At 36.2% G+C, this 21,286-nt stretch overlaps 2 protein-coding genes across 2 annotated transcripts in view; one reads left to right on the top strand and one right to left on the bottom strand.

The window, feature by feature from the left end:
- Positions 1 to 5,530: 5,530 nt before the first annotated feature.
- On the bottom strand, positions 5,531 to 10,022 carry LOC107714311 (uncharacterized). The gene is made up of 8 exons (XM_016520123.1): positions 9,918 to 10,022; positions 9,748 to 9,831; positions 9,613 to 9,669; positions 9,446 to 9,526; positions 9,071 to 9,166; positions 8,268 to 8,513; positions 5,782 to 5,919; positions 5,531 to 5,677 (listed from the first exon to the last, which is right to left on the bottom strand). The coding sequence occupies exons 1-8, from the start codon at positions 10,020 to 10,022 to the stop codon at positions 5,531 to 5,533; spliced, it is 954 nt and encodes a 317-aa protein (XP_016375609.1).
- A 3,061-nt stretch (positions 10,023 to 13,083) lies between these two features.
- Positions 13,084 to 21,286, top strand: part of LOC107714324 (sodium bicarbonate cotransporter 3-like) — a 42,254-nt gene continuing 34,051 nt past the window's right edge. The window contains exon 1 of the mRNA XM_016520134.1: positions 13,084 to 13,222. Within this exon, the coding sequence (XP_016375620.1) occupies positions 13,178 to 13,222 (45 nt within the window). The 5' untranslated portion in view covers positions 13,084 to 13,177. The remainder of the gene's footprint in view (positions 13,223 to 21,286) is intronic.

Genomic DNA, 21,286 nt, shown 5'->3' with positions numbered 1-21,286 from the left:
GATAACAGTTTTTTTTTCACTCTGAAAACAGAATACTCCGAAACTTCAACCAACAAATTGAGCTAATGAGTTCCAAGCCTTTAAATACTAACATGTGACACGTTCTAATTGTTTCGTGACGTCACAGGGGGCTCATGCAGAAATGTAAGTTACAGTTGGAATGATTGAAATGCATGACCTGTTACTTTTGAATAATAACATTCATAGCTAATACTATAACAATGTGTGCGTGTTCTGTTTTATAGACCTATAGGTTACATGAAAAAAACTATTTTTTTCCTAAAAATCTTTTCTCAGGTCTTAACAGTAATACATTTTGGCATTGTTGCCATTTTATCTCATCACTTTGTTTATCTTATTTTATAAGATAAAAACATTGAATACACTGAATGCAACTCTAAAATCAACAATTGTTGATTTCAAATTTTAAAAAATTGTCATGCTAATATGGGATATGTTTTTGTGTGAAGTGAAAATATTTTACATTTCTGATGTTGATGTTGTTTTCTCACATCAAAATCCACCAACATATTTGAGGGTGAGTAATTTTTAATATTTTTGATGGGTTGCGTTGCATTATGACACAAAAACAGTTTTATACAATTAATGAATGCTTCGAGTTTAAGAATGGTTATTGAAATAGAGACAAAGGTAGATGGATGTCTGCCTGCTGCTGCTTTAGCGTATCCAATGAAACCAAGCATTCATTCCAGACTCTGGGCATCTTCCATAAAGAGATGGAGAAGGAGTGACCTTCATCCCAGAGGAATTGCTCTTCTTATCCAATCTCAGAACCTCTGGTAGTCTCATCTCTTCTCTGTTTGTTAGACACACAGCAGTGTCAGCGATGCCTGAGAGCACTTGTCCTGTAAAAACACTGCTTGTCAGTCTGACACACACACACACTCCCAGCTGTATTTTATTAATACAGCCTCATATTCTGGTGCTCTCCTGTCATCAATACCTTTTGAAATAGGTACAGATTTATCCCTCCATCTTCTGAAAAATGTACAAACATCAACCTAAAACACTTAAAGGCAGGCATTTATACTGTATTCCAGTGCTGGTCAATTGTGCCAGCTCCACAAAATATATATCCCATAAAAGGACTTTATGCATGACACACTCATTTTTTGGTCTTTTGAGTTATTGTATTAATAAAATATGCATTAAAAATTACAAAAGACTTTAGAAGCCTGAGAGCACTTGTCCTGTAAAAACACTGCTTGTCAGTCTGACACACACACACACATACACACACACACACACACACACACACACACACTCCCAGCTGTATTTTATTAATACAGCCTCATATTCTGGTGCTCTCCTATCATCAATACCTTTTGAAATAGGTACAGATTTATCCCTCCATCTTCTGAAAAATGTACAAACATCAACCTAAAACACAAGCTTAAAGGCATTTATACTGTATTCCAGTGCTGGTCAATTGTGCCAGCTCCACAAAATATATATCCCATAAAAGGACTTTATGCATGACACACTCATTTTTTGGTCTTTTGAGTTATTGTATTAATAAAATATGCATTAAAAATTACAAAAGACTTTAGAAAAAACATTTGGATGTACAATGCTATTTTTAAATTGAATTTATATGTATTTTCTAGTCTAAAATGAGCTCACTAAGGTGCCTTAAAAGCATGTGACCTAACCATGTCTCCTCTTGTTGCCAAAAATGTGAAGCACATGGCAAATAGATTATAATTTTACTGGTTGAAGGGGATGTCATTTAACATTACTAAAATTAAATTGTATTGGTTGAACATTATTATTGTATTGTAAATGCAATTTTCCCATTGAGGGCTAAGTAAGGCTCAAAAGCAAAGCATAGAAAAGCAATGTTTGAACGATTCAAAATTGTTCACACTCGTTTCTAATGATGTGATCAAACCAACTGTACAAAATATGAGCCAGTTCAGAGTGCACAAGTGGCACAGGGGACTAAATGATACGAACAATAGATGGAAACAATCTGAGAAGGAGAGGAGGAAGAGTACATGTAAGAAGTAGAGGATGAGGAGAGAAAGAGTAAGGTTTAGAGAGTGCTATCAAGTGCTATTTTTTCTCTTTGTCTAGCAAAAAAAAACAACATTACTTGTGATGTGGACAAAGTCCTCAGGCCGGACTCAAGCACAAAAACATGATGCTGAGACAGAATGAATCTCTCATTGACCCTGATTTTACAATTGCACAACTTAAAGTATTTGAGTGTACTGTAACATGTTATTCATTTAGTTTTATTTGACCTTTTTGGCCTTTGCAGTTGTACTGCAGTATTTTTGCAGTATCCAAGTGCTGAATATATACAAACATTCAGTACTATTCAATATTCAGCACAATACTATTCTTGCAGTACATACAGTAGGCCTATATAATATAGTCACCTTACTCAGTTGCAATTACTATAATTTTTTTTTACAGAATTGCTAAATTGTTTTCTCAATACAATATACTTTTTTTCTTGTAATGTTCTGGATGCTGTGTTCTCCATTTTCTCTGTAGTGTCTAATGAATGCTCTGTAGTGTTTATTTTATTGACTCATGTGTGTGTGATCTGAGAACACCATTTGATTTTGAGTGCAAGTGAAATGGTTTTGCAGTGATTGTTTGATTTTGATGGAAGAGTCAGAGGTTTCGTGAATTTAGTTTGAGTATTTGGATTTGTGTTTAAGCTTTTGAGAAAATGAGTAATGGTTTCAAGAAATGTGTTTGAGCAATTCAGAAAAACTGTAATAGCACTGGGACATGGTACATAATGTACAGGTACAAACATACTATTTTAGTGTTCCTTTTTTGTTTATTGAGTTTAATCCTTGTGCGATATAAGGCTTGCTGTTGATGGAGAGCTTGAACCCAAAACTGAACTCAAACAATGAACAGGGTAAAATATAAAAGTCTTCAATGGTCAGTAAAACAAGACGCTTAACCCTTAAAAATATTGATCATTAACTTTATTTTAAAATAATTAAATAGACTACACACACACACGCACACGCACGCGCACGCACACGCACACGCACACACACACACACACACACAGACATTTGAAGACATTTTATGTGTTTAAGACTTGCTATGTTTCATGCTAGTTCGTTTACCTAACATATATAATGTTTCTCACAGCAAAATCTGTCTCTTATTCTTTAAAAACAAGTCATGTGACAAAAAGGTGAAGTGTATCCGTTTAAGGTTACATATAGTCGTACCCCATGGACTATTTTAATAACTTTTTTATATTGTGCAACACTAATAGAGGTGAATATAAACAACAGTGGAGTTAGTGGTTGAAGGATGACCACAGAAGTGAGGTAAGCAGCTTTTAAAATACTATTATGATCAGATGAACATGCTCCTTCCGAACTTTATATATGAAGTCCTTATATTGTAAGGAGTTTTTTACGATTGCTTAGCCCCAATTTAAAAACAAGGCTCATTTTGTCAAAACACACAATTCACACATCCACACACACAAATATCAGAACATCTCAGATCTTTTGCAAAATTAAGCACTTCATTCAAAACTTTACAATAATTTAACAAAACCCAATTTTTGTACCATATGGCACACACATGGTTCATACAGTTGGATTCTCTTTGAACCACTTAGACACTGCTGTGCACAATCTTAAACACTTGTAACATTTCTATTTTTGATAGTTTTTTTTTAAGCTATTGTTAAAGTACATGAATATATTGACTAAACACAACACATGAGGCAAGTACTGCACATCCATGAAAATATTTATTTCTCACCATATTGTAAAATTATTCAGTACATCATTGCAATTAGGCTGCATTTTGCACTGAAAATCAGAACATATTCCAAATACAATATACAGTAGTACATAAACTTTTGTGGAGATTAGAAAAAAACACCGTAGCATCCTCTCTTCGTCTAGCTGGATATGGCCAATTCATCCATATCACAGTCAATGTCCTCCCTCACAGGACAGCGAGGGAAGAATCTTCACGAATGGTGAATCCATCCTTACAAAGACTCTGCATCTATTAGGTCACAGGCCTCCTCCATAGCTTGAACATAGGGTCGGAGGTCATAAACATTCCACTGCCATGCAGAAGGGGAAAAGGAAAGGGAGTGGGTTGTGGGAGGTACTGGAATAATGGAACAAGATACTTAGTCTGTACAATACTTAAAAACGTGAGTATGTGGTCGATGTTGTAAGGACCTATTTTGGCATGCCGGTGGAGGACCCCATTCTGCATGATTGCAGCATATATTGTGATGTTACCACCACATTGACCCGGGACATTCAAAAGAGCTCTGTGGCCAAAGATGTTTCTCCCTATTCCTCTTCCTGCACCACTGCCTTTCATTTCTGTTGAAGACAAAAATTCACCTGTTGCCATTTTATAGTGCTTACACTTTGATTGTTGAGTTTACAGTTAAGCACCTAAGCATCTGCACACCTGATGGCCATGTTTGATCAATTACTTCATATGTGTAGTATTTTGGAAAGCAGTGCCTTAAAATGGCAAAGAAGTGACATCATGTTAGATTTCTGTGTCTAATGTAGAGAAGTGTATTTAGTATCTTGCAATATTACATGTGTGTAATGTTTGCTAAAAGTGGGAGGCTGAGAATGTGCTTATAGTTGTGCAAATTTGGGCTGAGGTTTTGCTCTTTGAGTGTAAGGTTTCACTAACTGTGAGTTATTTTTAATTTTAGTGTGTAAGCAATCGTAAAAAAACTAAGAACAAACAAGGCTGTGCAAATGTTTATACTGTAGTGTACAAAGTGATGTGTTGTATTTGCCCCCTGTACACCCTATGCTAGAGAACATAGATATTGCACCCACCTGTACGTTTTTCTTCTTCTTCTTATTTTTAAATATTGTCCTTTAAACATGACATGAGCAGCAGTATTTAACATTTTATTCATTTACATTTAGAGTGTTAGCTCAATTACTGTGAACCAAAGACAAGGTTCTAGCAAGATTTGAGTGTTCAAGATGTTGAGTTGTCATCAAGATTAACAAAAGACACTCTACCTTTTTAAAATACCCTTTCAAGAAGTCCTAAAGATCAAAACGTTTATTAAGATCTACATCATCATTGATGTATTATAAGACCAAGGTGCCTGGCTGTAACGGAAATCACAGAGTTGCTCTATTATCACTGAGCCTCTGAGAAAAACTCCTAAAACCAGGGCTTCAGATAAAATTGTGAAAAAAAGCGTCTGTCAAAATGTGCTGTAGTCCAGTGGTTAAAGATCTGAATGACTGTAGGTTCAATGCCACCAAGTGCGGATTCATGAACTAACACTATTGTGCCCTTCAGAACTTAATGGTAGATTGAAGTATGCTGTAATCTTCTTCATCATCTTTTGGCTAAGATCTCAAACATATTTGTTCCTTCAGTCCTCAGGTCTGGAACAGAAGATATAGAAACCTGTGAATATTGTTCATATTGCAATAACACACAATTTCCTGTTTTAAATAATCAGTTGAGTTTAAAGATTGTTTTCTGATGATAAATAGGAAATTCGTGTTCACAGTCTGGCTGGACCGTGTTCTGATGACAGTACATATCGGACTGAATTGTAAACTGTTGGCAGTGCAGCAAAGTCGGGTACAATCACAGTAGATCTGGCTCTGTCATAAAACTGAATGTCGTTTTGCCGGCGAGCCACTCTTTGCTAAAGGACCGAGACAGAGATTAAAACCTATATGGCACATTTGTTTCACATCCATGTGAACACATTTCATCCTTTCATCATGTTGAGATGAAAATGTTTTTAACCTCTGGATAAGTCGTTTCCGATGATCTGCAGCAATCACAGCATCTACAGTTGGTGGTTGAAGAGACAATTGCAGAGAGGATGCATATAAGAATATCACAGGCCACAAGGACCATCGCAGCCCAAAGAGGCTGAAGAAACTGTCAGAAAATGCACATGGTTAATATAAACATAATGGACAGTTTAGTTTTGAATGGCATAATTAGGTGAAACCAACTGCAAATTGACCATATTGATGTTATGCAACATGAATACAAATGTTACACATTTTAAAGCATGAAATATATATAATCGACCTTGCGTTCAGCAGTATGAATAAAAATTAAAATTTTGTATTACACCCAAACACTTTGGCTTGATCTCCAGAAATTCAGACTTCCCTTTTAGGTGACATCCTGCCATCTTTAAACACTCTAATAGACAAGTGAAGATACAGTATGTTAATACAATGCATTCTTTACGTTCTCATTCCTGTCAGACAAAGGTTTGCCAGGAACCAAGTGTCACTGTTTACTTTCATTCTGAGCTGACACGTGAGAAGGCAATCAAACAGCGTGGAGTGAATAAATTGTTGATTTATTTGGTTGTAATTTAAAAAAAAGAGAATTCACAGTACAGGCTATATAAGGCTTTAGTTTGGGTACAATAATGGCATTACTTTATAGTTTTGCAAAGATTAATAATCATTATCATGCGATGCTGCTATATTCACTTTTTAAAGTTTTTTTTACCTTTTTAAGTTCTTTTTAAATAAAGCTTGTATTGATATTTTGTATTCCACCAAATGTACAATATGTAATCTTCCTCCAACTTCCAGTCTATTAGCAGCAGATCTGTTCTACAATTTGAGGAATATAATCACCTTGATGCTGCTCATCTTAGGTCTTGCCGTTTTTGTTTTCTCTTTCTTTTTCAGTTGGATTTTAGGTACAACACACTTTATGAGACTCCACCTCCTAAGTGAAACTTATGTAGAGAATGTTTCTGGCACACTACAGAAGTCTGGGCTGTGTAACCTGTACAGTATGCAGAAATATGTATCTTTACTTATAATGCTCGTTGCAGTTGCTCTTGATAAAATGCAATGAAATACCAATATTTGAATGAGCTGGCAGAGACTATTTTTGATGTTTTATGTTTTACTAAGATTGAATTGGTAATTTTTATTCCACAAAATGCACAATATAGTATCTTCCTCCAATTTCGTGTCCATTCAGATAAGCAGTAGGACCATATAAAAAATGTGTCCAACAACCTGAGGAAAATAATCACTATATTAAGAGATTACTTTACCCTTTGCTCTTGTTTTAGGTCTTGTCGTTTTCATTTTCTCTCTTCAAATTGTAGCCTAATCTAGGAAAGAAGCAGCTTGAGACTCCACCTCCTAAATACAGTTTATGCAGAAAATGTTTCTGCTGCTGCTGTTGGTGGCAGGGTGGCTCAGTAGCACTGACTGTCGCCTCACAGCAAGAAGGTCTCCGTCTGTATGTGTAGTTTGCGTGTTTATGAAACTCCACCTGGTCCCGCGGTTACTCTCACATGACATGCAGGACAGGTGAACTGTGTGTGTGTGTGTGTGTGTGTGTTATGGTGTATTTACTGCAGCGGAAGAAATCTGCTCAGTGCCGCTGAAACAGACGTGGTTTCCAACAGACGGCGAATATAATCAACTGCAATGAGTCCAATGTGTAAACAATACGATTTACTGTTTACAGCACTTTACTGTGTTTTCCTCTGAGAAAAAAATCTTTCGGCGCTCCATCATCCCCGTGACTCTACAAGAGGTTTGGAAAATGGATGGATGGATGTTTCTGAAACTTCACACTCTTCTGGGATGTGTAGCTTGTAGCCTATACAGTATGCAGCAATATGTCTCTTTTTTATAACACTGGTCACATCCGCTGTTCTGATTAAATGTCATAAAATGGCAAACACATGAATGAGCTGGCAGATACGTTTGATAATGTTTTATGATGAATAATGTCAGCTTATATTTACACACATGCACCTAGTAATTACAGTAAAAAAAATGTGTTTAACATTACAATATTAAATACAATATAATCTCTAATGTTAGTATCTGTGACGTGTCGGTTATAACAGAATTTCTAACTCTTGTAAAAACAATGAAAAAATACAGTTGTGCACTTATAAAGGACGCTTATGAGTTATCACAAATAAATGCTGAAATATGAAACTGTCACACTGTTTTAAAAGTGTATCTTTGGATATTATAAATTATATTCAGAAAGTAAATAAGGAGCTCCAAAAATGCTCGGTTGTAAAAATGCAACTGATTTCTTTAAGGGGCTAGAAATTGCCTCTAAAATAGTTCACTGAAGGTGCGGAAGGACATGGATTGTAGCTTGGTGGAGGTTCAGAAAGACCTGGTTCGTAACTTAGTGGAGGTGCAGAAGAACTTGGATCATAGTTTGGAGGATGTGCAGAAGAACTTGGATCATAGTTTGGTGGAGGTGCAGAAGGATACTGATTGCATTTTGGTGAAGGTGCAGAAAAAACTTGGATCGTCGTTTGGAGGTGTTGCTAAAGGACTTGGGTTGTAGTTTGCTAGAGGTGCAGAACGATACAGATCGTATTTCGGTGGAGGTTCTAAAGGACTTGGGTCATAGTTTGGCGGAGGTGCAAAAGGGCCTTGTTGGCCCTGAAGCCCAATATTGTTGTCAGTCCTGTAAGGCACATCTCTGTTTATGTAACTGACTGCAACATGCCTTGACTGAGAGAGAGAAAGATAGAGACTGAGAACACAACAAAAATAGAACAGCATTATTGTGTTGCAATCATTATTGCATGTAAATCTAAAGGGGATGTAGTGACACCTAGTGCCAGTTAATTAACCAATCAGACTGGATATGCAGATGAGGTTGTTTGTGTCAAAATGCAGTTAAATAATCATAAGAATAAGTGGCTCTTTCTGTGTCCATGAAAGTACTAATATGTAAATCTAATATACATTTCCTTTAAAAATATTCTGCATTTCCACATTTAGAAATAAATGATTCTAAATTATGATCGTGGTTAACTTGATATATACAGTAATTCATTTTGAAAGAAAAACCTTTTATATCATTGTTGTTTGAATCAGTATAAAACAATCATTAAATGTAACTCTTTTTATGTCAGACTGCTTTTTGTGAGTTTTTATGAGTATTTGTGAGCTCGAACAGATCTCTTTCAAAAGAAGACCTAAGGCTGACATTGCTGACATTTCAAAAGTACATTTTTCAGTTTTTCAGTTTAAAGATACAAGATTTTTGAACTTCATCTTTTTACCTTCATCCTGCAGCAGTCACAGGAAGACGAGGCAACAATAACAGAGATGATGAAGACCAGAACATCACAGAAAACCAAGAGAATTAGAGTCACACCCTGAGTGAGTATACAGACAGGACGATTACAAACTAAAATGCATTATTATTATTATTATTATTACTTATAAATATGTCTCTTTAAGAAACTGTCAGAAATGGCACATGATTTATATAAATGTTATAAAGGTCTAGTGTAGAGCTTAAATAGGCTACAATTAAAACAACGTTGATAATATTGATATTAGCTCTTTGTCTGGTAAAAAAAAAAGTCTGGTTAGATTGTAAGTTGTTTTAATTTAGTAAGAATGAAAGCATGAACATCTATTCAGACACTTACATCACTGTCAAGACAGTGAAATGGGATGGAGACAGCAGCTGCTATGGCATTGAAACAGTTTAGAAATTGTGAGATTCTGACCTGAAATGGGGAAAATGGAAAAAATGTAATGCATTGTAGTGTGAAAATGAAATGTTAAATAATTTTTATTACATATTCAGACTAACCCAACATGTGTTACGTGTACATGCAGCTGACACCGTCACAGATCCAGTTAAAATCGACTACAGTGAACATAATGAATATTGTTCAGTATATGTTCATTGCACAATGTTGTTATAGTGTTGAAATAAAATGCTTACAATTAAACATGACCAGAGGAGATATAAAAATCCTGTCCAGATTGTTAAGATTAACATCGCTATACTTATTGATATTTCCAAAACCTGTAAGATATAAAACAAGACAGTATCTGTTTCTTCATTTCCCCTCAAATCAAAATGAAAAATTTAAATGGAACAGTTTGTTTTACCCCCAGAATCTTTGGCCTGATCTTCAGGAATTTAGACACCGCACGATGGTCAAAAGGTGATGCTGACTGCTGCAAAAAGCTGGTTACATCTTCATGTCTAGGCATCTTTAAATACACTGAGAGAAATATGTGTCGACATGGAAATTGTAAGAAACTTAAGTTACGAATCTGATGCACTTAATGTTTTCGGTTACAAACGAATGTACTTTGCAAATATACTAATATCAGTTCTAATTTATTGACCTTACAGAAGTTAAAAGCATGCTTTTCTCTTTACTGTCAACCAAGAGGAAGAGGAACCAAATGTCACTGTGCACATTCCCAAAGCTGAAAATCAGGATTTACTAGAAGAGTTGCTCAGACGACACATCACAAGCTAATCAAACAGTGTTGGCAAAGACAGCTGATTTAGATTTCATTTGTAGATCTTTTTTTCAACAGAACTTAAAAGTGCAACTTCAAGATACTGGCACAGGAGACGTCACTATTTTCTGGTGGTCCATACAGAGTTTGGAAAGAACATGTTCATTTGATCCTGCCGGTCACAACACGTAAGATCTGCATGAACTTACAAATTTCCAACTACACAGTATATTTTTGCAATAACCACAGTGAGTACACAATGAACAAATAAAAAGGATTTATGTAAACTGGTATTTTGTTGTAGCTGCTTATTCCAGGTTTTACTTAACCCACAAACACAGAGAGATGGATGATAAATGTGCAGAATACTTACACTAAGTATAATTTTTTCAGCCGCCAACTTAAAATCCATTCAGATTAGTAGTATGTGTTAGTAGCATTTTAATGTAGTTTTTCCCAGTAAGAAGTCGTCTTTCTGCTCACAAGCAATGTCTCCACCTGCACAAAATATGAAGAGAATTATTCTTAAACGTCACACTGATGTAAACACTGGGTGAATTCTGGTTATACAGATAGGATTTTAAAGGATAGGAACAAAAACGTCCGAAATATTGGACGTTTTTTAAGAGACTTGCTGATGTTGGGGCATTTTGAGTCAAAAGGGTCAACTCAAAAAAGTTAGCATGGCATATTATGCAGTCAAGGAAGCAAATGATCATTTGTATCGTTGTCCAACTACGGTGTCTGAATGGCCAGGTGGTTAAGGTGGCCAGACTCCTGCACAAAATATGAAGAGAATTATTCTTAAACGTCACACTGATGTAAACACTGGGTGAATTCTGGTTATACAGATAGGATTTTAAAGGATAGGAACAAAAACGTCCGAAATATTGGACGTTTTTTAAGAGACTTGCTGATGTTGGGGCATTTTGAGTCAAAAGGGTCAACTCAAAAAAGTTAGCATGGCATATTATGCAATCAAGGAAGCAAATGATCATTTGTATCGTTGTCCAACTACGGTGTCTGAATGGCCAGGTGGTTAAGGTGCCAGACTTAACATCTTATGTTGAGATTTCTGGAGATGTGGGTTGGGTTCAAATCCATTCCCACTTCTGACAAGTGTTTTGGATTGACAGGACTAGAGGTCCCAGCTTCAGTATCAGAATAAGTGATTAATAAACAAGTAAGTGATAAATAAGTGATTCAATATCAAAATGTAAATGCAGTTTTAAACATCAAGAATAGTTTGCTTGTTAAAATACAATACAGGGAACCTAATTTAAATGTCTTTACTTATATTATAATAATCATCATATATAATCAAATAGTTAAATGTTGGAATAAAAACACAGAATAATGTCATGTGAAATTATGTTAAAAAAAGACCTTCATCCAATTACTGTAGCCCAGATGAAAGGAAAATACATGCAGAGAACTTCTCAACCACTAGGAGGAGATGCAGTACAAGGGTAGAATTTGTCCAGCAATTAGCATTATTGTGTTCTCAGCTTGGCATCGATAACCTGAAGTATCTGGTGAAAAACGAATAATAATTAAAATAATTAAATAAATAATCCAGTCGATATCAGCCATAATGTGAAACAAAGAAATTACAATTTTATTTAAAAGATTAAAACATTTAAAAAGTACAATCTGTCTTTTTCAGATGTCTTTTTGTTTTTTGATGTCTTTTTCAAAGCCTTTGTCAGACTCAGTGGTATTAGTAGTCATGCATAGTTGTGCCTAGAAGATTTTAAAATAATACAAAATTATTTTATCTATTACTCCATCAATAACAATAAATAAAGAAATAAGTTGTCATATACTTTGGGACAAGAACACATTTGCATTTGAGCGTTGTTTTGTTTCAGTCCTCATTTGCCACAACAAAGGACCTTTTTAGAAAAAAATTGTTGACAAAAAGAAATAGTGACCAGTTACAGCTGCGATATGCAATATGATGGACCTTCATTAGGCATTAAAAAAATTCTTCAGTGTGGATCTAAAGTAAAATTGAATGATGATACAACAGAAAATATTGACATCAATTACAAAACTACAATATATGATACGTTTAGGGTCTGCAAACAGTGTGTGGTTAAGAAAGAGAAACCCTGAGTTACAGCACCTAATACACACACACACACACACACACACACACACATATAAATAAATATTTCCTTATAAGTAACAATATGTGTTATTTGATTGAAGGCCAGGGCCTGCAAATACTTGCAGGACTAGCAACTACTTGTATGAAATTTAAATAACGACGATCTGATTAGCATAATGTATACACACACACACACACACACACACACACACACATCACACACACACACACACAATAATTATTATTATTATTATGAAAGTTATACACTTTCTATATTCCGTCTCTGGGTTTGCTAGGAGTCAAGGTAGTGGTTAGTCTGTAAAGGTTAACGACCCCTGCTGTACAACCAATCTCTGCTGTTGAGAAGTTGGATAGTTTTGACATCCCTTTTTGTTTACTTTTAACTCTCTTACTGTACAACACATTAGGTCTAAAATCAAAACTTTCGGTTTTCCACACGCTCATCCTCACAGCGAGATCTCTTTTCCCTAGTGAATTTTGCAGGCCAACCAATAGTCAATCAAATCTTCCGCTCCTCATTAATATTCAAATACAAGCGTCGTTCCGACGATGTGATTGGCTAGAAAAAAAGCCGGTCGCCTGAGAGTGAGCGGATGAAATCACCTGTCAATCTCCAAAAGGGCGGGATTTGCCAAGCCCCGATATATGTAAAAATACCATTCACACGCTCTCAGTGGCTGTGACACGAGTGAAGGGGCTTTTCGAAATAACATATTCAAATCAGTCTCCGGCGAGGGACGGAAGAAGTGCACAGTTTGAACAAATGGAGGAAGATAGCACTGAACAGATGAAACCCCTCCTAACCACAGTAAGCATAAAGTTATTTGTTGCTGTCTCTTCAGATTTTAGTGGTTGCGGGAGCGTTTCTGCGCGCGTTCATTTTAAAGAAAGGAAAGGGACGGGGATGAGGGAAATGGATGCGGACTGGTTTAAAGCATCACTTCCTTTGGGTTGTTAACGACCCAAGAGCTTCCACATTGTCTTAGTGGACTTGATAGGGGTTTGTTTTGAGATTGTATTGCTGTGGAAATGTGCTTTCATTGTTTTGGGGTGGCCACGCTTCTGCCAGGAAGTGTCGTTCTATCATTGCGTCACAATAACGGTGAAAGACGAGCGCAGTAGACTGTGAATCCCTCTCTCTCTCTGGCACGAAACACACTTTATAACATTAAAGCAAGAGTTTGGTGTTTATTATGTCTTTATGTATTTAGTTTTTTGCTTACGTGATTTGCTATTTAAAAATAGAAATGTGTCCACAGTTTTTATCTTACCATTTATAAAATGACTTTCTGATCTATAAATAAAAAAAATATGTCATAACATCCTCTTGGATATAAACACTTGACATTGAAGTCCACTCATTTTTATCACTTTGTCAGTGGGAGACTAAAATATCAACCTAGTTAACATGAATTTGTGTAGTAAACAATTGATGATTCTTTCTCTCTCTCTGGCTATTATTATTTACATAAGTATGTATAAGTAAGTGCCCTTTCCTCTGTCCCTCTCTTTCAGTCCTCAGAAGCTTAATTTCCATGTAGTCATAACGTCTTAAAGGCACAATATGTAAGATTTTTTTTATTAAAATATCCAAAAACCACTAGAACAGTGTTATATATTTTGCTGACTTGTGTACTTACATTATCCCAAATGTTTCGAAGAATGTTTAAATCCAGAGAAATAAGCAATTTTAACTAGTGACACGGACCGTGTCCATAGCGTCATTGTGTCGCCTGCCAATGACGTCATAACCCCTCGATTTCCGAGGTTTTGTTTTGTAGAAAACATGGAAACACCTTTAATATGTTGTGCGTTTTAATAGACCGGTGACGACCGCACAGAGTAGCAGTGTTTCAAAACAGTCAATCCACAGTCAAATGCACACGGCCTGCATAAAGTAGCTGTGATTTTTCGCGAACCGTTGTGACTTCCGTAAAAAGGTGACGTTAGAACTACTCGGTCACCACCCCGAGCACTGCCCACAGTCCCACTCTCCTTTTACCAAACCCCCAGACAACATCACGTCCATGCCATTGCTGAGCAACAACAACACGGAAACATGTCGAGAAAACGCTGTTCAGTCTGGATGTCAGGAAACTACATCATTGCACAGTAGGGCTGTGATGGTCGCCGTGACAACCGCTGTCTATTGCCACCAGCGGTAGTGCACGTGATGTCAGTCACACACTCTGTAACAAGCATAATACAAAGTTTTGTGACATGACCCTAGTTACCTGTGGTTGGCCTGGCCGTGCGCCACTCAGAAAACAACAGGCCAATCAAAAGAGAGGCTCATGAATATTAATTAGACAGGCCAAAATCGACCTGTTCTTTGAAGAGCTCCTGAGAGAGGAGCTGTAAAAATATATTGAGATGGTTTTTGGTACTTACACTGCAAATATATATTCTTAAGGACATCAAGACTTAAAATAAAACTCCAGAAAGGTGTAAAATATGTGACCTTTAAAGGATTAGTTCACTTCCAGAATAAAAATTTCCTGTTAATTTACTCACCCCATGTCATGTTTTTATTCTGGAAGTGAACTAATCCTTTAAGTGGAAAACTAAATGGCAGTAAGCGGTAGCTTGACAGTATTGTGTCTCATAACATCCAAAATGCAATGGATTTGATGAGTCATCAATACATAGCCGAAACAGACATTGGATGGCTTGTTTGGTGCGAAGATAGTATTACATTCGGAGCATCAGGTGTGTTTGCATGATATTTTGCTTGATTTGCAACATTTAAGATCATGCAAAGGATAAATTCATTTTTTTAAATTTTATGATTGTTTTATTTACATTCAAGAATATTGTTACTTTTGATTTATCTTTTCAAAGCAGAACATAAGGGCTTGTGTTTTCATATAAACAGTAACCAGTGGGCCCTCGGTGCACTGATTTTTTTTCTCCTTTTTTTTCTTTTCTACAGTGTATACAGAAGTACAGTATGGTTAATATTATCAAAACCTCAAGATAACTTGCTATTTCCACAATTGCCAGTCTGTTTGTGGAAGCTAATTTTTGCCATGGAATAGAAAATACAAAAGGTAATTCCGAGAAAGAAATGATTTTGAGATATAATAAACTCACAATTGTGAGATATAAACTAAGAATTGTGGAATATACATTTGCAGTTCTGAGAAGAAAAGTCATATTGTGAGATAAAATCACAATTGCGAGAAAAAAAGTCACAATTACCTTTAACGGTGGGGTAAGCGATTTTTCAAAAACGCTTTAGAAAACTGATTCAGGCCGAGTAGCAAAACAAACGTGTAGCCAATCAGCAGTAAGGGGTGTGTCTACTCGTGATGTGGAGGAGAGAGCGTTCAGTGCACAGGATGGACATTAGCCGAGCCGAGCGACAGAAAGATAGAGATGGCGGATAAAAAAACAAAAGAGGAAGACGTCTGCGGAACAAAAGAAGGCTTAAGGCAAGAAGTAGGACCCGTGTAAATATCGGATCAGCTTTCCAGCGCTGGAGAGAACTCAAGGAGCGGAGGCCTGCGATCGGACACAGAGGTTGCTTTGTTTCTTCTCGATAAGTGAGTAACACCGTGTCTGCGCCGCAACAGCTAAAGTCCGTCTAATACACTGGACGCGACAAAGCGACCATTGAAAAGGTGGGGCGGAGCTATCAAAATAGGGGCGAGACCCTTTTGGGGTAGGGGCGTGTTTGTTTTGGTGATTTCAAATGTCAACATTGGCTACCAGAAATCACTTACCCCACCTTTAATATATACAGTATATATTTTTAAATTCTGTGGCAAAAAAAAACAAAAACAGAATTATGAGAAACTCAGACTTCCGAGAAAAAAGTCAAAATTGCATGACAAATTCAGAATTCAGAGTAAAAAAGTCATAATTGTTAGACTCTGAATTCTGAAAAAAAGTCTGAATTCTGAATTAAAAAGTCGCAAATAACATATTCATTTATTTCTATTTTTTATTCTGTGGCAAAATAAGCTTTCATACCTGTTGGTGCAGGTACACTTAAAAATGGTGTAGAAAGTTGCTAGTAAATTTCACTATTAATTACAAAGACACGGCAACTAACATTGAATTAAATATGAAATTTGGAAGCAGAAAAGTGACATGGCATTTTCTTGTAAAACCTACTCTATTAATCTTTGATTCATTTACAGCTTCAAAAAATGTTAACAGTGTATGTTGTCAATATTATGTAATACTGTTTAAGGTCCAAATGGCAAATCTGAGTCTGAGACTGGAATTCAGATGAGGAAAAGTTTGTGGGTTTTTGCATAAATATGTATAATGTTTAGATGTCACTAAACAGAGTTAGCTTTCTATTTATCTGAAAATGTTGCAAATGGCCAGTTCCTGTTACGTAACGAGCCTTGTTTTGATTTCCACCTGTTGCTTACTTTACTGCTATCCATCACTCAGGTGTCTTCAGGAAAATGATGATCCTCCTGTTCTCTTTCATGACTCTGTCGGGATATTGGCGATGAGGAAAGATTTCATGGTTTGTTGAGTGTGCGGTATCGTAACGTTACATCACTTGTTCAGATGGAAGATTAGACAGGAAGTTTGTCATTGTTCTCTGGCTGGAGGATCAGCAGCTCTCGGGGGTGCTGGGACCCAGCAGACAATGCTGTTGATAAAGCCACAGAGGGCACAGCTGTAAGCTCAGCAGGTTTAGAGTAGTTGGGACAGTAGTAGGAGGCGCTGTGACCTGTCTGCGTGCAGTAGTCAATAGGGCTGTGTATCACCAGCAAGTCAAATCTCTGTGACGATACATCGTCGTATCGATATTTTGAACACAGCACTAGTAGTCAACACAGTTGCTCTGCTACAACTAATTCACAACAAGTCTTTCCAGTCCCACTTGTTGACATCTGTTGAAAGTGATTCTTTGAAAATGCAATTCATTAACTCAGTATTGATCAGGCGTAATGTTGGCACAATGTCTGTCCCTATATAGAGGGAATTTGGAAACATTTTATTTTGAGGGCGAATCTGCAGAATGGATTTAAATGGAGCTGAGAATACTGCAGTTTTATCTGTACCACAAATATTTATTCAATCACAGAAGGGGTGGCATTTTATATAGATTTTTGTAAATGACAAAATCTCTAATCACAGTCAAAGCATTTCTTCAGAGGTGGGTTTTATTATTGTGTTGTAAATATTTCATTAGATGAGCATTTGTTCAGCAGTGCAAAGTCTAGCTATTTGCCAGTGCTTAGTATTAGCATAATCTGTTTTATGTTTTTATGATTTTATCTGAGAAAATGATTTACAATAGTATGTTACTTCAGTTTTATTTTCATAAATGGCTGCAAAATATTTAATCCATGAGCATAGAACCATAATAATTAACCAAAGTATTTAATAAATGTGCACAGAACCATAATAATTAACCAACATATTTAATAAATGAGCACAGAAGGAGTGGGATTTTCATATGGATTTTTATAAATGACAAAATCTGTAATCACTTGTAAAAAAACAAAAAAAACAAAAAAACATTTATTCAGAGGTGGGTTTTGTTGTTTTGTTGTTGTTTGTGATGTAAATATTTCATTAATATTAGATGAGGGTTTGTTCAGCAGTGCAAAGTCTGTTTGCCAATGCTTAGTATTAGCTTATCTGTTTTATATGTTCATGAGTTTATCTGAGAAAATGATTTACAATAGTAAATGTTACTTCAGTAATGCATTCATAAATAGCTGCAAAATATTTCATAAATGGGTGGGATTTTTATAAATGACAAAATATCTGATCACATGTAAAAACAGTCAAAGCATTTCTTCAGAGGTGGGTTTTGTTGTTGCACGTTTTGCATTGTAAAATATTTTGTTAATCTAGATGAGGGGTTGAGACTGTTCAGCAGTGCAATGTCTGTTTGCCAATGCTTAGTAGTATTAGTCTGTTTTATGTTTTTATGAGCTTATCTAAGAAAATGATTTTGATTAAATGTAAGCATTATAATTCGTTACTTACAATGTTTCTATTAAATTGTTATCATGTTAAATACAAATTCAGATATTAAAATATTTTATGACATGACATCCATATGCTTCTTGACTAAAAAGATATGATCTGTAGTTAATAGATTACAGTAACATTAGGCTGCTTTTAGCCTTACCCTGGAGATGGTTCACTCTCCGGCTATGAATCTAAGTAAGTGAATAATTAAATTAGCATTATAATATTATGTATCGGCGATCTCACAGGCTGACGATACGACGATATGAGCATATCACCCAACACTATTAGGGACCGTTAGTGAAAGAAATATAAATGATATTTTACTCTCTCTAACATTTTTGCCACATTCATTTAGTTAGCTTAAAGGGATAGTTCACCTAAAAATGACAAAAAATTCTGTCATTAAGACTCACCCTCAAGTTGTTCCAAACCTGTATGAGTTTCTTTCTTCTGTTGAGCACAAAAGAAGATAATTTGAAGAATGTTGGAAACCAAACAGTTGCTCATAGCCATTGACTTCCGGAAAAAAAGTCAATGGCTACCAGCAGCTGTTTAATTGCCATCAATCTTAAAAATATCTTCTTTTGTGCTGAACATTACCATTCAGGTTTGGAACAACATGAGGGTGAGTAAATTATGCCGGAATTGTAAATTTTGGGTGAACCATGCCTTTAAGGTGTTTTTTAAAAACAATGCAATGATGAGTAAGTACAATGGTGAGTAAGTGCAGTGCAGTGGTGGGTAAGGGACATTTAAATTAGTCTGAACAAATCTGATTTTATATTTGCTACTTATCACATCATTTGCTTGCAATATTAATGATGCAACTTCCACTATAGTTTACAGTGTAAGCAATGCAACAAAAATAGAACACTCCCATAATAATCAAAAAAGCGTAGACACTGTGTAAATAAGAGATTCTTTGTGCAGTGTAGACACATTCGTGGATTATAATATGATTATCTTAAATTTGGTAGTAGCCTGTGATATTGCTTTATGCTTCAAACCCTGAATGCCCTTTAACACCTCAGGGCAATGGCACACTGTCGCGGGCAGCTTCCCAGCGCTCAGGCCATGTATAGCTCAAGCACTCACCCCTACTCGTGGAAAAACACATGCTCACTCACAATAACACACCCTCACACTCAGATATAAATAACTCCTCATGTTTAGGTCTTTGCAAACAGGAGTGAGACCCGTCCGACGTCAGCATGAGAAGCGTGCACTGGCAGCATCTTGCAGCATTCTCTCTCACTTCTGCTTCCTAGTCAGTGTGACATAGACGCTTTTGCTTCTGATCTTGGTAGAAGTAGACTGCTGCTTTAAGGAAGTGTGTGGACACTATCTCTTCCACAGATCCTGTTTGTAGCTTGTTAGTCCTTTTTGATTTTAGTTAAATGATTTAACGCTTCAGGTTGATCTTTGATTGTTTTTCATCTTTAGCTTTAGTAGCGAACTTTTTTTATGCGCTAGCTGAAAGATCAATATTTACGGACCTGCATCATTGAAGCTCTTGTGGTCTTAAGTGCTGTTTGATTTTCTCGAAGTTTCAAAGTCCCTCCCCAGGGTCTGTGAATGATGCAAGACTTCTGGGGAGAGGTCGTGAATCTACGGACCACCAGAGGAGCTACGAGATTCTCGGTATGTTTTTGGGCTCACTCTTGCGTATCTAATGACCTTATGCAGTTCTTCTTGAGCTTGGTGCATGATTCAGATTCTGCATATCTCATTGAATATGCTTTGGCTTGGTGTTAGTTTTTGCTTGGTGTGTTTGGTTTCAAAATATTGCCTGAACACAGTGTAGTGTATTTAGTATGAAATTTAATTTACATGAGTGACATTTGATGGCGTTTCATTGAAAAGAGGCAAGTCCACATTGTACCCTTTGCTGCGTTTTGCCCTTTGGGGTGATATCTGATGCCACGCTACTCAGGAATGCTTGGACAGAGGCCTGTGGCGGGACAGGGCCACCTTGTTTTTTTTTTTTTAAATACATGGGACTCTCTGTGAATGTACTGGAAGAGAACATACTCATCTCACATCTCATTGCATATAGTCTTGCTGCAATGCTGCATATATGCATATAGCTAGAAATGTGTGTGTGTATGCATTTCTATCTATAAATATATATTTGAGCTGTCAAACAATTAATCGCATCCAAAATAAAAGTTTGTGTAATATTTTATATATAAATATAATTTTTTTCTTAAATATATACATGCATGTCTGTGTAATTATATATAAACATAATAAATATACACATTACACACACATATTATGTAAACACAAACTTTTTTGATGAGATTAATTGAAATGAGTCATTTGACAGTATAATGTATATAGATACATACAGATATGTATATAATGTATAGATTAGGGGTGCAACGGTTCTCGGCAAAAAATCAAACCGTACCGTTCTCCATACACGGTTCGGCATACACTAGGACCGCGGTTCAACTTAAATCTGACAATGCATCTGTAATATGGTTTGTTAGAGTTCGGCTAATGCATGTTTCTGTTGATGGATACAAATTCTGGCTTCCCAATACATTACAACAAGAGCGATGAGAGAGAAAAAAAACAATACGTGGACAAACCAGTCACTCTTTAATCAATGCGAGTGCTTTATGCTGGAATAACTGTCATTTATGCCGTCATCACGTGTTGATAGCGCAGGTGAGACCTGAACAGCACACGTTGCTATCTGTGTTTAAACTAAACTCATTTAAGCCTTGCCAGTTTAAATATTAAAGTGCCAGAAGACGTGAACTCGTGACTCGAAGACGTGAACTTCAGTGAGAAGATCTGTGTGGTCGCTCATCCGAAGCGCGTGAACCCGCGTCTCAGAACGCGCGCAAATATTAAGCTCTCTGTAAAGTGTTGTGTTTGAATGGACAAATTCACACAAAAATTATGT

The sequence above is a fragment of the Sinocyclocheilus rhinocerous genome, unplaced genomic scaffold, assembly GCF_001515625.1.
Source record: "Sinocyclocheilus rhinocerous isolate Xijiao unplaced genomic scaffold, SAMN03320098_v1.1 scaffold629, whole genome shotgun sequence".
Lineage (NCBI taxonomy): Eukaryota > Metazoa > Chordata > Actinopteri > Cypriniformes > Cyprinidae > Sinocyclocheilus > Sinocyclocheilus rhinocerous.
Note: the sequence above shows the minus strand (reverse complement) of the source record. Positions and strands in the feature narration are given on the sequence as shown.